Source organism: Lathamus discolor, chromosome 4 (genome assembly GCF_037157495.1).
Source record: "Lathamus discolor isolate bLatDis1 chromosome 4, bLatDis1.hap1, whole genome shotgun sequence".
Taxonomy (NCBI): Eukaryota; Metazoa; Chordata; class Aves; order Psittaciformes; family Psittacidae; genus Lathamus; species Lathamus discolor.
Genome location: NC_088887.1, coordinates 100,168,971 through 100,182,501, shown reverse-complemented (window position 1 = coordinate 100,182,501; position 13,531 = coordinate 100,168,971). Strand labels below are relative to the sequence as shown.

The 13,531-nt window shown below is 42.8% G+C and overlaps 1 protein-coding gene across 1 annotated transcript; it reads left to right on the top strand.

Annotated features, from left to right (window-relative positions):
• The first annotated feature begins 5,415 nt into the window (after positions 1 to 5,415).
• Positions 5,416 to 13,289, top strand: DLEU7 (deleted in lymphocytic leukemia 7). The gene is made up of 2 exons (XM_065677158.1): positions 5,416 to 5,874; positions 13,083 to 13,289. The coding sequence occupies exons 1-2, from the start codon at positions 5,416 to 5,418 to the stop codon at positions 13,287 to 13,289; spliced, it is 666 nt and encodes a 221-aa protein (XP_065533230.1).
• The last annotated feature ends 242 nt before the right edge of the window (positions 13,290 to 13,531 follow it).

The following is a 13,531-nucleotide window of genomic DNA, read 5'->3' as shown; positions in this document are numbered from 1 at the left end:
AATACGGTGCATTTGTAGATATTAGGAGAAAGCATTTGAGAAGCCATAAAACTGCTAATCATTTTATCATTTACTCATATTATCTATATGATTACCCTGTCTTTAGCTACAGCAGCACGTTAATCAGCTGTGCTCAGCACTCACACATTGCAGATGAACCACTCTGTGCACTGCTCCTGTGGTGCTCTAAAGCTGATAAAACTCAGCAGCTTTTATTTTCACTGGCTTATGCAGAGCATAGTGGGTGTTCTGGTCACTTTATAAATATCACCTTTACACTTCCAAATGCTTATAAGCACATTTATTTCTACCAGAGTATCTCCACTTAGGTGCAATGTGTATTTAGTTGGTGTTATATAAAAGGCTGGTTCTCAGGGCAGAATGTCTCCCCAGAATGACACGTATGAGAGAGAAAATATTTTTGTATTTGTATCCTAGGAACATACACCTAAGTCTGGTCTAGTGTTCACCGCAGGAAGAGCCACACTGGTGGAAGAGGCTGCAGCACCCCACTGCTGTGCCTGGCACTTGGCTGAAGAGTCCTGACCCCAGAGCTGAGCCAGCAGAACCGGCCATGTGGGCTGTCTCCATTGCCCTGATGCTAAGCCACCTATATTAATTCAGTTGTTCATCATTTGATAAGTGAAATGGCCTGACTCTGCTTTCAGGACAAGGGACAACCCCAGCTGGCCCTCTGTGGAGACACTAACCTGTAGCAGGACAATGTGAAGAAGCTGGAAAGGAGCAGTAGGGAAAATATGATAGAGGTCTGCAAAACGCTGGCTGCCTTGGAGAAGTATTGACTCTCACTCATCCCTTTCAGTACATGACCTATGGGCTATAAGGGAGTCAGGTTGAAAACAAATGTTAGGAAGTGATTTTTCAGGTAGCGAGGAGGCATGGATTTTGTTGTCAGAAGACACTCTGGCTTCATGGATGTAAAGGGGGGGTGGACAAGCACCTGGAGAGGGACCCGCTATGGGACACTAAACATAAAATATCATGGGCACAAAAATGCCTCTAGCTGAGAATGGTCAGAGGCTGCAGAAACAGTTTACAGCTTACTTGCCTATTCTCATTCATCATCAGGCACCCCACTATAGTCAGTTTTCTTTTTTCACAGGGAAGACCATGAATGTGTCCCTCCATTGCCACAGTTCAGGCAGAGGAGTTGCCTGTTTTGCAGACAGATGTGAGGTGAGTACACCCAAAATGCTGGATGTGAGCTTCCTGCAGGGAAAACAATGGGGAAGAAGAAGAGAAGAGGAAAGGAGAGGAGAAGATATAATTAGGACAACCTAATCAAGTTCAAATTAGATCAACACATTCTAGGAACACATGTAGCACTTTTTCTGGACTTGCAGTCTCTCCTGAACCTGAGTGTTCCCTAAGATCCTGCTCCATGAGGGCCATCCCACTAGCACTGTGACATGTAAACAGCAACATCAGCAACAACAGCAGTGCAGAACCCAGCCTTTCCTGGTAAATCCCACTGTCACCAGCTGGAGACAAAGGCTTATGGACTCAGACACTCAGGCTTGTCAAAAATTGCTGTCAGGTTTGATTAGGCTTTAGAGTTAACTGCTTTGAGATCTTAGTCTCTCTTTCACCGCCACAGTCCAGACACTCAAGTGCAGCAAGATCATCCCAAATCTGCATTACTGAACACTCCAGCACTTGTCAGCAAGGCCTCACCGTCCTGATACCATCAGTGGGTGCCAACTCAAACAAGAAGTGAGCATGGCGCAGATGGGGGAAATGGACCTCTCCTCGTGCACAGATGGAGACGGAGCAGCACATGGCACCAGCCCGGCAGCCCCTCCTTACCCGAGAGGCACAGAGCCGGGACAGCAGACTGCTGCAGGTGCAGAAAAGCCACGGAGCTCCAGTCTCCCCGCAGATTTCCTCTATTCCTTCCAAAGTCACAATATTTTAATTGATATTTCTTGTGAGAATTCAACAGGTGCAACATAAATCCCATGGATTGTGCTGAATCTCACAAAATTTTGACTTTCATTTTTGAAGTGGGGGGAGAGAGGAGTTTTCTTGCTCTTTGGGTTTTTAGCCTTGAGCTACGTGAGACAGAAAAAATGCTGTATTTTCTCAAAGTGCTGCCAGATTAAAATAAGCAGCTATTCATCTTTTCCTTTTTTTTTTTTTTTTTCTTTTTTTCCCTGAAAGGATGGTTAACTCATTGAGAAAAACTCACTGACTGTAAAAGTACATTCAATTATAACAAAAGTAGGGTAAGGACAAACTCTGCTTTTACTTATACATCCTGGATTGAGGGGCAGATGCTTCTCCATCCATTCTGCCCCTTCAGACATACTTGGCAGAAGCAGATGGGACAGCAGCAGTGTCAGGAAGAGAACCTCTGGATTTATGGATACACACTAGAACCCTGTTAAAAACAGTTAACAGACCCATTCTGCTATAGTTTAAGTTATTAGGTGAAAGGTACTAGCTCTAGCAAAGGTAGATGTCACAACATATGATTTTTTTAGCATTAAGTCATGCTATATCTCCTCTTCGTTTAGTCTTTACCTGACCAACAACTCAGTATATTCAGGGCTTCACATGGTATGCACATAAATAATGAGCAGATAGGGAGACAGATGTTGGAAATAAAAACTGACTTCCACTTCTCGTTTTTGCAATTGTCCATGGATAACATTTTTCTAAGAAAATTCCTGATAAGGGTTTGTTAGTGGTTTTGGAGGTTTTTTTATGTTTTTGCATAGAAGAAGTTTTATAAAATGTTAATCCACCCCAAAAATTCAGACCACCTAAGAAGACCGTATTTCCAGCATTTAAAAAGTGAGCAAGCTGATAAACTGCAAATCTTTGTGTTCTCCACATTCCTGTATCCACTTCTCTGCAATTTTAACTCATTTCCCATTTGGTTTGAGTGTCTAGCATGGGTCCTGCACTGATGCCAGGCTAGTCTGGTCATCCACTATAGGAAGAACATTCTGCTTATGGATGTCTATCAACTGATGGATTAGGTTTACACCTTTGTGAAAAAACCACTTTTTTGTTTTCAATGCAATGCTAGGGCTCAGCACACAAAACCAACAACAATAAAACTGCTGGTAGTAGTAATATAATGCTAAAATTGCTAATAATAGCAAAGAAAGAGCTTTACTGAGAACATATTGAAGATATTCAAACCCTATAATAATAATATTTTCACTTCGCACAATGAGAGATGTGACTTTTAAAGAAGAAATAAACTAGGTAGAAGGGACAATCTCTTCATTCTTTTCATTATATGTACCAAAGGGGAAGAAATGATGGTTTGTTTTGTTTTTCTACAGAAAATCTGAGATTTTTCACTGAGAATGAAAATTTGAAATGTCACTAGATTTTTGTAAACTAAAATCTAAAACAAGACAAAACACAAAATGTGGATCAACACTAGCAAAACACTTATCTTACTCCTCTTTGGTGTCTTTTCTCTATACCTTGACTTAAAAGCAAACTGGAAAACATCACACTAAAAAAAAATCAAACTTTAAAATATGTGCCTGGGTGTTTGAATGCATTATTCTGTCTTTCTAAACATTTTTTCCTGATTTTTAAACAAAAAATTATAAAAGTGGACATTCTCCAATAGTGTATGCTCATGAATCCAGATTTTTTGACAAAGACAATTTGGGGAAAATTTGTGCTTGATTCCATGTCCTCTTTGCCTTCCTTTGAAAGCCTGAAATACTCTAATACCCAGCTCTTTTACTGTACGGGTCTGAAAACACAGTACCGTGGGAGTCAGCATCATTATCTTGATTTCCCACAGTGGGAGAGTGAGGGACTTGCCCCAGGGTAAGTATGACCCCCGCCATGGAGCTGAAAAGAGAGGTTTCCCCGTCTAGTCTCAGCTTAGTACTCTTTTGTCTTTGCTGTGTGACCAAGAAACGGGTCTTTGAGTTGTTAGTTTATTTCTAGCAGTGAGAAGGGATTGATACATTTGATTTTGGAAGAGTTTGCGACGGTAAATCCCTGCTTTGAGGAGCAGAAGAAAGACCAGCATTTCTCCACAGGGACTTGCTGTGAGATGTTCTGCCCAGTGACTGAGGCCATGTAGAGGGGTCCAAAGAGAGCGGGACCAGGCACGTCCCTCCTCATTTCCCCCTAAGAAAGCAGATTTATCGACGTTTATAAAGAACACAATGATGAGAGAATGCTACCTAAAGTTTAACTAAAGAGCAAATGGAAAGTTTAGATAAAAGTCTTTCAAGGAAAAATAGTGAGCAGAATTATGGTAGAAACAGCTGCTATATGGATAAGGCAAAATACTTGACAAGGAAAACATCTCTGAGAAGAAAGCACAAGGGTAGAGCTATTATAGCTTCTGAGGACTTTTCCCTCAGACTTCTTATTTTATAACATATTTCTAAAACACAACACCCACAACTGTTTTTCTTCATCTATCAAAGCATTAAATTGCCAGTCCTTTGACCTAACTTAAATGAAGGAAGTAGCAATGTTAGGTTTAATTAAAAACAGCAAATATTTGTACAGCTGTCCCTGGTTTCACAGCACAGAAATAGGTTTAACATCAAATCTTACAGTTTTAAATCCTTCGGGAACCATATTCAAAAACATATAGGATCCTTCTGGCTGACGTGCCAAAGCCAGAAATGCCTTTTTTTGGAGTTATTTCAGGTGGGGCTCATTCAGCCTTCCCGTTTCCAACACACTGTTTTCCTACTTGAGATTTTTTTTTTTTTTTGACTTCTTTCCGTGCTCCAAATGCAGTACTATCAGCTTGACAGGTCTAGATACATCTGATGCGTTTTGGAGTTGTGAATAATAATAATAATAGTAACAAAACTGAGGGTAGGCTGAGAAGTTTTGACTTAGCAGTAGCCATAGCTTTTTGGTGGAAATCCTGATGGCCAGACCCAGCTGGGTGTTTCCAGGGGCCTCTGCCTCTTGGTGTGGGTGTCACTGGGAGGCACCTGGCATGGGACGCAGGAGCAACAACCAGATCTGCACCAGACACCCCGGGAAGCAGGAGGGGTCTGGAATGAAAAGCTTCACTCCTGGCCATTGTTCTCCTTTTAAATTACACATCAAAACATGTTGTAAACTCCTTCAGCACTGAGCTGCATAAGGCAGCCTCCAGAGGGCTGACTCCATGTGCACCCCACCCCCTCGAACGGGCAAGCCTGCTTCCAGCAGGGCTCATGGGAGGATTTGCACTGCTTGGTGCAAAAGGCTTGGCAGCCCCAAGCTCTGCACTCACCCACCCTTCCGAGCAAAGCCAGCACTGGTGGGGTGGAGAGGCAGGTGGGTCGGATGGCCACCCAGCGGGGGTCAGAGATAAGAGGGAAGAGGGAGGGAAGGGAGCAATCCAGGTTTTAAAAGCTGCACCCAAGTCTGGAGTGGGAAGGGAGGTGGGAGGGAAGGCTGATGGCCGAGCCGTCTGCTCTGCTTGTGTCCATCGGGCACCAGGCAGAGGCTCTCTGCACTCTCCAGGCTGCTGCAGCACCCCATCCTCCCTACAGCCCCCCACAGCCTTCCCACACCCAAACCTTCAGTGCCAGCAGGTCTGGCACAGCTTGGCACAGCCTGGGAGCAGTGATGGAGGTGTCAGAGCCTGGTGGGACTCAGGAGCTGGAGGAAGAGAGAAAAGCTCCAGGGAAAAGCCCTAAGGAGGAAGGGAGTGGAGACCTACCTTCTCTCAGGCCAGGTGAGCCCAGGCCAGAGAGGCTGGCCTTGCCAAGGCTGGCAAGGTGTGAGACACTTCGAGAGAAGGCTCTGCGCAGCAAGATGTCCCGAATAGTAGAAGCGACTTCCCGGCTTGTACAAGTAGAGCAGTCTCTCCTGCTCCCTCTCCTACAACAGCATCCTCTTCCTCTCCACCCAAAAGTAAGTAAGAGAGAGACAGAATTTCACTTGTCTTGGGCTTTGGGCAGAAGGGCAGTGGCCTGCATCCCATAACTGCACGTGCTGGGTCTTGCCATGCAGACTGGAAGAGTTTCATTTGCATTAATTTTCAGTTAAATAATTTAAGCCTACAGCCTACAAAACAGAAAGCTACTGACAGTTCAGTGGAGTTGCATCACAGGGGTTCAGGGGATAAAAACTTTCTGGCACAGTGAAGGCTTACTGACATGCTGACTAGCCTGGAAAGATTATTTAGAGCTTTTTCAGAAGCCAGTTTTATATGTCTAAATTTCTATAAATGCACAGAAAGTCTTAAACTATAAAGCTATTCTCCAGTTCTGAAAGAGCCAAAACCCAACAAGAGATGCAGAGATGACTGGTAACTTGCAAGTGAAATATGATCGACCTGCAGAGCCCATGGCTGTTCCAGGCTGACACACATATATCCAGCATATGAGACACTATGAACATACAGCTGAAAAATCCTCAATTTTCCGAAAAATACAATGGCTATGCACATTAACCCAGGAGTAAGTCTAAGGAAAAGTCTAGATACTTTGTAATTCGTGGATTTAGTTGTTGGAGTCCAAATATGTCTTGTTCCAAGTCAGTTTATTTTGGCATTGTCCAAAAGGTCTTTACCTTATGATGAGACAAGTCTTGGGTGTACTATGTAGAACAAGATGGCAGTTCTTACCCAAAGTGCATGACGCAAAATCCCCATTATCGTAGTAGACGCCGATTCCTGGGCTAGCTGAGCTGAAAAACTGCTCTTTCACCTTTATGCCAACCTTCCCATCATAGACCAGCACAAGGGGGGTGCACTGAAACAGAAGATGTGAACACTGAAACTCTCATCTGATGAGAAATATTTGTGAACAAAATTTTGCTATGACTTCTGGTGTCTTAGTATCTTAGTGACGAATTTGAGATATTGCAAGTACTGTTTTCACATGTGCTAGATCAATGTGCTGAGTCCAGCTGGCTTTCTGATGTTGTTCGCAATTTGTTTAAAATCAAATCCAAACTATTTCAAGTCAAGATAAAACTCGGTCACCAAGATTCAGAAGCAACCTTTAAATATTTGGGTCCAAAATATGTTCAGTCCCCAGGAATATCCATCTAAGAGTCCACTAGGAATAAATACACCTAGAGATGGAAGGGCCAGTACTGGAAGCTGTGCGTACATAAAAAAAAAAAAAGTGTGTTAAAAATCAAATTAAATTTTTAGACATTATTCTTCAAAAATGGGAGCGACAGGGTGGACTTCTGCAATACTAATTTTCCAGCAAGACTTCTTCACTGCACTTAATTTTAAATAAACAAAGCTAATGACTTTTCTTTCTTTCTTAGGACAAACAAATGCAGGCTTGATGAAATACAGCCACCTCAGAGAAATTCTGTTTTCTCCCTCTTCTTTCCCAGAACTACTTTAGTATCTACTTTTAGGAAAGCAATGTTTAGATACCACTGGGAATACAGTTTACTTTGGATTCTGATTTTCCTATTCTACTTAAACTAAGTTAGGTCCTTTTTTCACTGAAAACCCAGTATCATGACCCACTGAGCTCTGGGACTTTCCCCACTTCCCTTCTACAATGAGGTTACATAAATTCTGCACTGGGTTTCCTCAGACCCTGTGTCATGGATAACCAACCCCTTTAATTGCAAGTAGTTTCACTGCTGAAGATTTTATTTTTAAGTAAATTGGATTCCAAGGGGTACATTTATATTATAACCTGTCCATAAATCCAGATGAACAAGCCCATAAGAATAAGCTCTAAGCCAATGAATTGGCTAAAATCCCTTCAGAATGGCAGCCTTTGGTAGGATGTCCTTATACTCACTATTTCTGAGGGAAAGCTCTGGGTTTATGACTTAGGGACACTTAGTGATTCTAGTAGTCAGAGCTTGGTACTTCTCATTTATTGCTACGGTTATGTCTCTTTCAGTTCCTTCTTGACAGTCTTGACCTTCCTGTTTTACATTTGTTTTGTGGTTGTTCCTTTTTTCCCTTTTATTGGCTTATGGCATCAGTATTGGTTTATCAGCTGAACTTGTTGAAAAGTTCACTCCATAAAATGCTCCCAAAAGTGATAGGCATAGTTTTGAAGACAAAACAGATTCCAGGAATAGAAAGGACAACACTGAAATAGCCGATCCCCTGTAGGTACCAGGAACAACACTTTCTTCTGCGCCCCAGTGCCCGTTAGACAGTGCTAGTCCTCAGCTATTACAAGGTAGGTGTTAATTTCTGATGAAAACTGATACCCTTTCAAGAATTTGGAGCAAATCCTTTGCTAACGACAGCAAGTGCCTTGTTACTGATTTTGCGTGAAGCACAACTGCAAAGAGACTGCTTAGCCAGTGAGTCTGTGTAAAGATGGAGAAGGGTGAGGGACCTCTTTCCCCCAGGTGACCGCATTGCCCCACTGCCTAACCAGCAGTTTACTGGCATCGCACCAACAATCAAACTCCTCTCGTCTTCTGCCTCTACAAAGACTCCCTGTGATAATGTCCACGTTTTCCTTCCTCCATAATTACACTGCCAAGGCAAACAGAACAGTCTTTTTTTTCCTTTTTTTTTTTTCCCCGAGAGATTCTGTATTTTAAGCAGCAATGTGAATGGATTTGAAAAGTACAAGGTATAAGAGCTTCCCAAAATAGCAGCATGTGGCTTGCCCTGGCTGTGCTCAGGTGCAGCTATGCATTACTCCAGTTTTCTGATAACATCCTACCTCCTGTACTGGAGTTACTGAGGGGTCGTGAGGACGGTACTAAATCAGAAATGTGTAGCGGATTGGACTGGGCCAATCTCGACAGCAGCCAGCGGGGAATGGAACATAAATCACGCTAAGAAGTTAAAATAGCCATCCCATTTGCAAAACAGTCATGGTATTTTCCTTAAGGGGGAAAAGAAAATAGTGTCCTTGGAAAGTGCCAGATTGGCAGGGTGGGATAATAAAAAAACTTCTGACTGTGCAAGTTTCTCCTGCCCATGTGTATGGTGCCTCTGATTTGCCTGGTGTGGAAGAAGAAGGTTGGGGTAGCAGCTCAGCTCTCATAGCTGCAGAGCAGCATCAGCAGACCTGCATTTTCACCTGTAGTCCTCTTGCTCCTGTCAGGGTGAAACAGTGCAGTTGCTGTGAAATCAGCCCAGTGGCACTTCATTTGTACCAAGAGTGAGTCACATCACCAGGATTCAAGTGATGGCATGAAGGTAGCCCTGCCCTTTTTCCCCCAGGCAGTCAGGGGGATGGTGCATTGCCTCTGCTAAGTCTGCTCACAGTGGTGCCAGCCACAAGCTTTGTTTTCCTGATGTATTGAGACCCATCTCTAGGGCAAAAACCCCAGAAACCACAAGCTCATTGCAGGCCAAACAACAGCCACAGCACTGGGCATCACTGAATTGGCAGAGGTGAACTGAAGACCTGGTGATGTCCTGTTCCTTAGTAGGAGAGCAACAATGGCTGGTGGAACCAGGCATATCTGCCAGCTGCTCAGCACAACATAAGCAAAGGGCTCTTCACACAGGGGATTTGTACATTTTGGGAGAGGAGTATGGAATGGGTGGCTGTTGCTAGATGACATTTCTAATGGTAGTTAATAAGCTTGTTTTCTGGTTGCTGATTTCCTGACACAAATCAGAGATCGGTTCTCAGTACCTATGTGACTTGTTCTTCTTTATGTGCGAGATCCAAAGACCAATTCATAAATGATGGCTCAGGGGTGACAGAAGCAAGATAAATTGCTTTCATCAGAATTCACATAAACCAGCAGTGGAGTCCCTGCTTGCCACCATGGATTGAACAAATGTGCCAGCCTGCACGTTTTTCATTTTGCAGCCACTGATATTATGAAGTTGTTCCTGGACCTAATAACTTTGAGTGTTCATTTTTCTTAAGTAATTAATGTGAAGAGTGATGCTGGAAAAAATTGCCTCAGCCTCCATAAAGTTATTTGCAAGCCGTAGGCATCATACTCACTTCTGTGGATATTTTTTGAAATACTGACAAATAGACAATTTGAGGTTCTTCAAGAGAGGAATTGCTTTTGAGATCTATCTGAAAGCTTGGAGGAAATATGCTTGGGCAGTTCCATTTTATTAATATGATAGTGCTGCACTGCACATTCACGGGCACCTGCTATGTTAGAAAGAGGCTTTGCAGCAGTAAACCACAGAATGAGCTACAATAGGGGCTTGAAGGATTATTTCAAGTTTTTCTACAGAAATAATAACTTTACAAGAAATTATTAGACATGCCACCATTCTTGATGGTATATATCTTCATGTATACCTTCCAAATGCAACTGTTTTAGAAAACAGCAGTTGAGAGATGGATACAGACTTGAGGTGGAGCTTGTCTGACCCATGGAGTTTTCCCAAAGGCTGAGCTGCTCAAGGCATGTTCCCTTTAGGGTCTCTAGAAAGAAAGAGGCACTCCAGATTCAGTTCACCCTGTAACAGCCATCTAAGATGGTTCAGAGAAACCTTTCTTATTGCTCCCCACTGACCACAGGCAGAGCCTCTGGGAGAAAGCTCTGGGTTAGACTTTCATGTGCCCAAGGAATGCCACAGAAATCACTTTCTAAAATGACCACTTTATTCCTCCAGAAGCTGAGCTATCCTGAGAATTTATATACTGGAAAAACATAAAATAGGTCAGTGGGGGTGGAGGCGCTGAGTTACCAGGAATGGATATTAGGAGCTCTGGCACTCCAGGCCTGACTCCCGGATTTGGTCCGCTGATCATGGAGAGCATCCAGCACCTGGACCAGGGCACCACCACTGCCACTCTGCCTTCAGTGGAAATTCTGTCTACCAGGGCGCATGGAGATTAAGGAAAAATGTTGAGGGTTGGCAGCAGGCCAGGGTCTAAATTCAAGCATGCTGAAGAAAAAGGCAGCTGTCTGTAAAAGGCAGCTGTAGGAATCTGTTTGATGGGTCAGGTTGGCATCACTGAGTAAAATAAAAGGTGGAAGCAAACAGTTTGTATCTACTCTAAGGAAGCCTTTATAAAAGTGGCCTCTTCATAAATGCAAAGCAACTTGGTGGATAGTATCAATTTTATGTTAAGGTTCAAAAATAAAAGCTGAGCCATCAGAAACATCCTGAAACTTCAGACTACCACTGAGTGACAACTGCATGAAACAGACCCAGGGCAGTGGAAAATTTTAAGCCATAAATTAGAGTGCCTTGAAACTAGTAGGCCATGCTGTTTTATATTCTGGGGGAGGTTCTTTATTAACTCATCTGTTTAAACATATGGATCTTGACAAAGGAAAGCTGCGGGGAGGATCCTACTCCTGTCCTGCAATTGAAAACACTTAAAATCAAATCACTGCAGATATTCCTGTTACCTTCTCCTAAATGGGAAAGTACTGCAGGAACAGTTGCTCTTTATCAGCTCAGCTCACAAGGGCCCTATTTCCTGAAGTTAAAATGGAAAAATTTCTGGTCTGAAACTTTTTCTTCTCCTTCAGTTAGTTACTGCACACTTTTACTGAAAGGAGAGAGATAAGTCAAGTTTTTGTTCTCTGTCATGTATCCTGAAGTTCCCATGTGCTGGACACCTGCAAAAGCTAGCAAAGCTAGCTTGTTTACTTAGTGCAATTTATTTGACCTTTAATATATTTGAGTAAGGATTTTGTACCTAAGGCAACTTTACAGAACAGATTTGAAAGGTGACCTTCAAAGGAAACATCAAAATCTTTCTGAAAAAGGAAACTTTGGAAATATATGTGAAAAAGGCTGCTTTTCAGCTAACCTCCTGACTCAGGACTCACTGGCTTTTTGGCACAGGAGCGTACCAGAGCAGTGAGTTCACCTTGCCCACAGCAAACCCACAACTGCTATCATACAATACCTAAATGCCCAGGAATGGTGCTGGATGGCTAGTTTCAGTATTTCCATAATGAATGCCTTTTATTTGCTGGCTGAGGCAGTCAGGCAGCACTGGTTTTGATGTTAACCCACATTTTAAACCTTCAACTGCCAATCCTTTGTTCTGTTCCCATTATGAAGCTGTGATTGTCTTAGTGAAATGGAGTTTTTTAATTGGTTTCTTTGTTGTTTTTAATAACAAAGGTAAAGCCGAAAAAAAGTCTGAACCTTCATGCTTTTAAGAATATTAAAACTCCATTTCCTCTCAGCTAAAAGCACAGGCTGCTACTAACTAAAAGAGTAAATACATCAAGTGAAGGAGGTAAGAGGTGCCAAAATCTGGTGTGTACCACAATCTACAGGACAAGGTTCCCCCATCCCCTGCAGCTTTTCCGGAGTGTTTGTTTCTTGTGAGACCTCATGAAGGCATAGGCTGTGACAGAGACCATATTTGCAAATAAATTTTAGGATGACAGTGGTTGATCCTGCTGACAGAAAGATCCTCAAATTGTCATTCCAAGCACTGAGATGTTCCTTCCTTTGTGCTGACACAGCCATTTCTTAGACAAAACCAGGCTGGAGAGCCATTGCAAGTTAAAGCTCTTCTTCTGCCATCTGCTTCTACCCCTCTCATGGGTTGCCCCTGCAACATAAGATGTTGGTTTGACTGCATTTGCCCATGGAGAGCATTTCCTTAGCACAAGCAGGTGTTGAAGCAGCACTTTTCATTCAGCAAGCCATGCCACATCTGAAGGACTGGGAAGTCTAAATAACTTATTACGGTGTGTGACCAGCAGAGCTGTCAAGGTTATCTGCCTCACTGGTGATACCAGTCACATCACAGATGAGGGACACTGCATAGAAGTGATGCTTCTGCAAGGGCTGCTGTCACAAAGTCCCCTTGGGAGCCATTGGGAGCTCTCCCTAGACATCTGGATATAGCATTTCCCTGATGTGATACTCCTCCCTGTCAGGGAAGAGGGAGTTTAATTGCTTGAGAACAGCTACAAAAGGCCTCTCTGGTAGAAACAGAAAAATAAAAAACAAACATTAATTGCTGATGCCTGTGGAATAAAGTGCCCTTTTAAAGTGAGTAGGTGAAATTGCAACCCAAGGCTAACTGCCAAGACAGCTTGCAGTGGTATTTAATGGTTACACTACATGTATCTCAAAACTGAAGATGTTTCCCATTAAATCTGAGATGGACAATTACGATTAAGAAGTTTCTGCTTAAAAAGGAATCTAGAAAACTAGAAAACTTGGGGAGCATTATTTTTAACTCACTTCTTTTTGCTTTTGCTCTTAGGATAGCATTGAATTTAGAAACATCTGTACTCATATGGTTTTACAAAGAGAGGGACAACAATTTGATAGAGACTTACATGAAGCCCACCAGTGTTTGAAGACCATTGTTGAGAAACTCATTTGTTCACTGGCAGCTTTTCCTTCAGATTCTTGCATCCCAGTCCTATCTGCTCTGAGACAAATCCGGCAAGATCTCCTGGCAATGTGAAACAGCAGGCTGCTTGGCTAAGGAAAGAGCAAGGCCTATGAGCTGTAATGGTCCTATAAAAATAATAGACAGCTTGAAAGGTGAATTGTGGAGATTTTGCTGTAGCAAGAGTTCCTGCTGTCTTTACATCAAGGAAGACTTCCCAATGGAAATGGTGTTCCTGCAAAGTCTTGAATAGCCCTCTCCTACCAAACTCATACCAAAGTCACGTTAATCATATCTGGGAACTTCTTCAGAAGTTG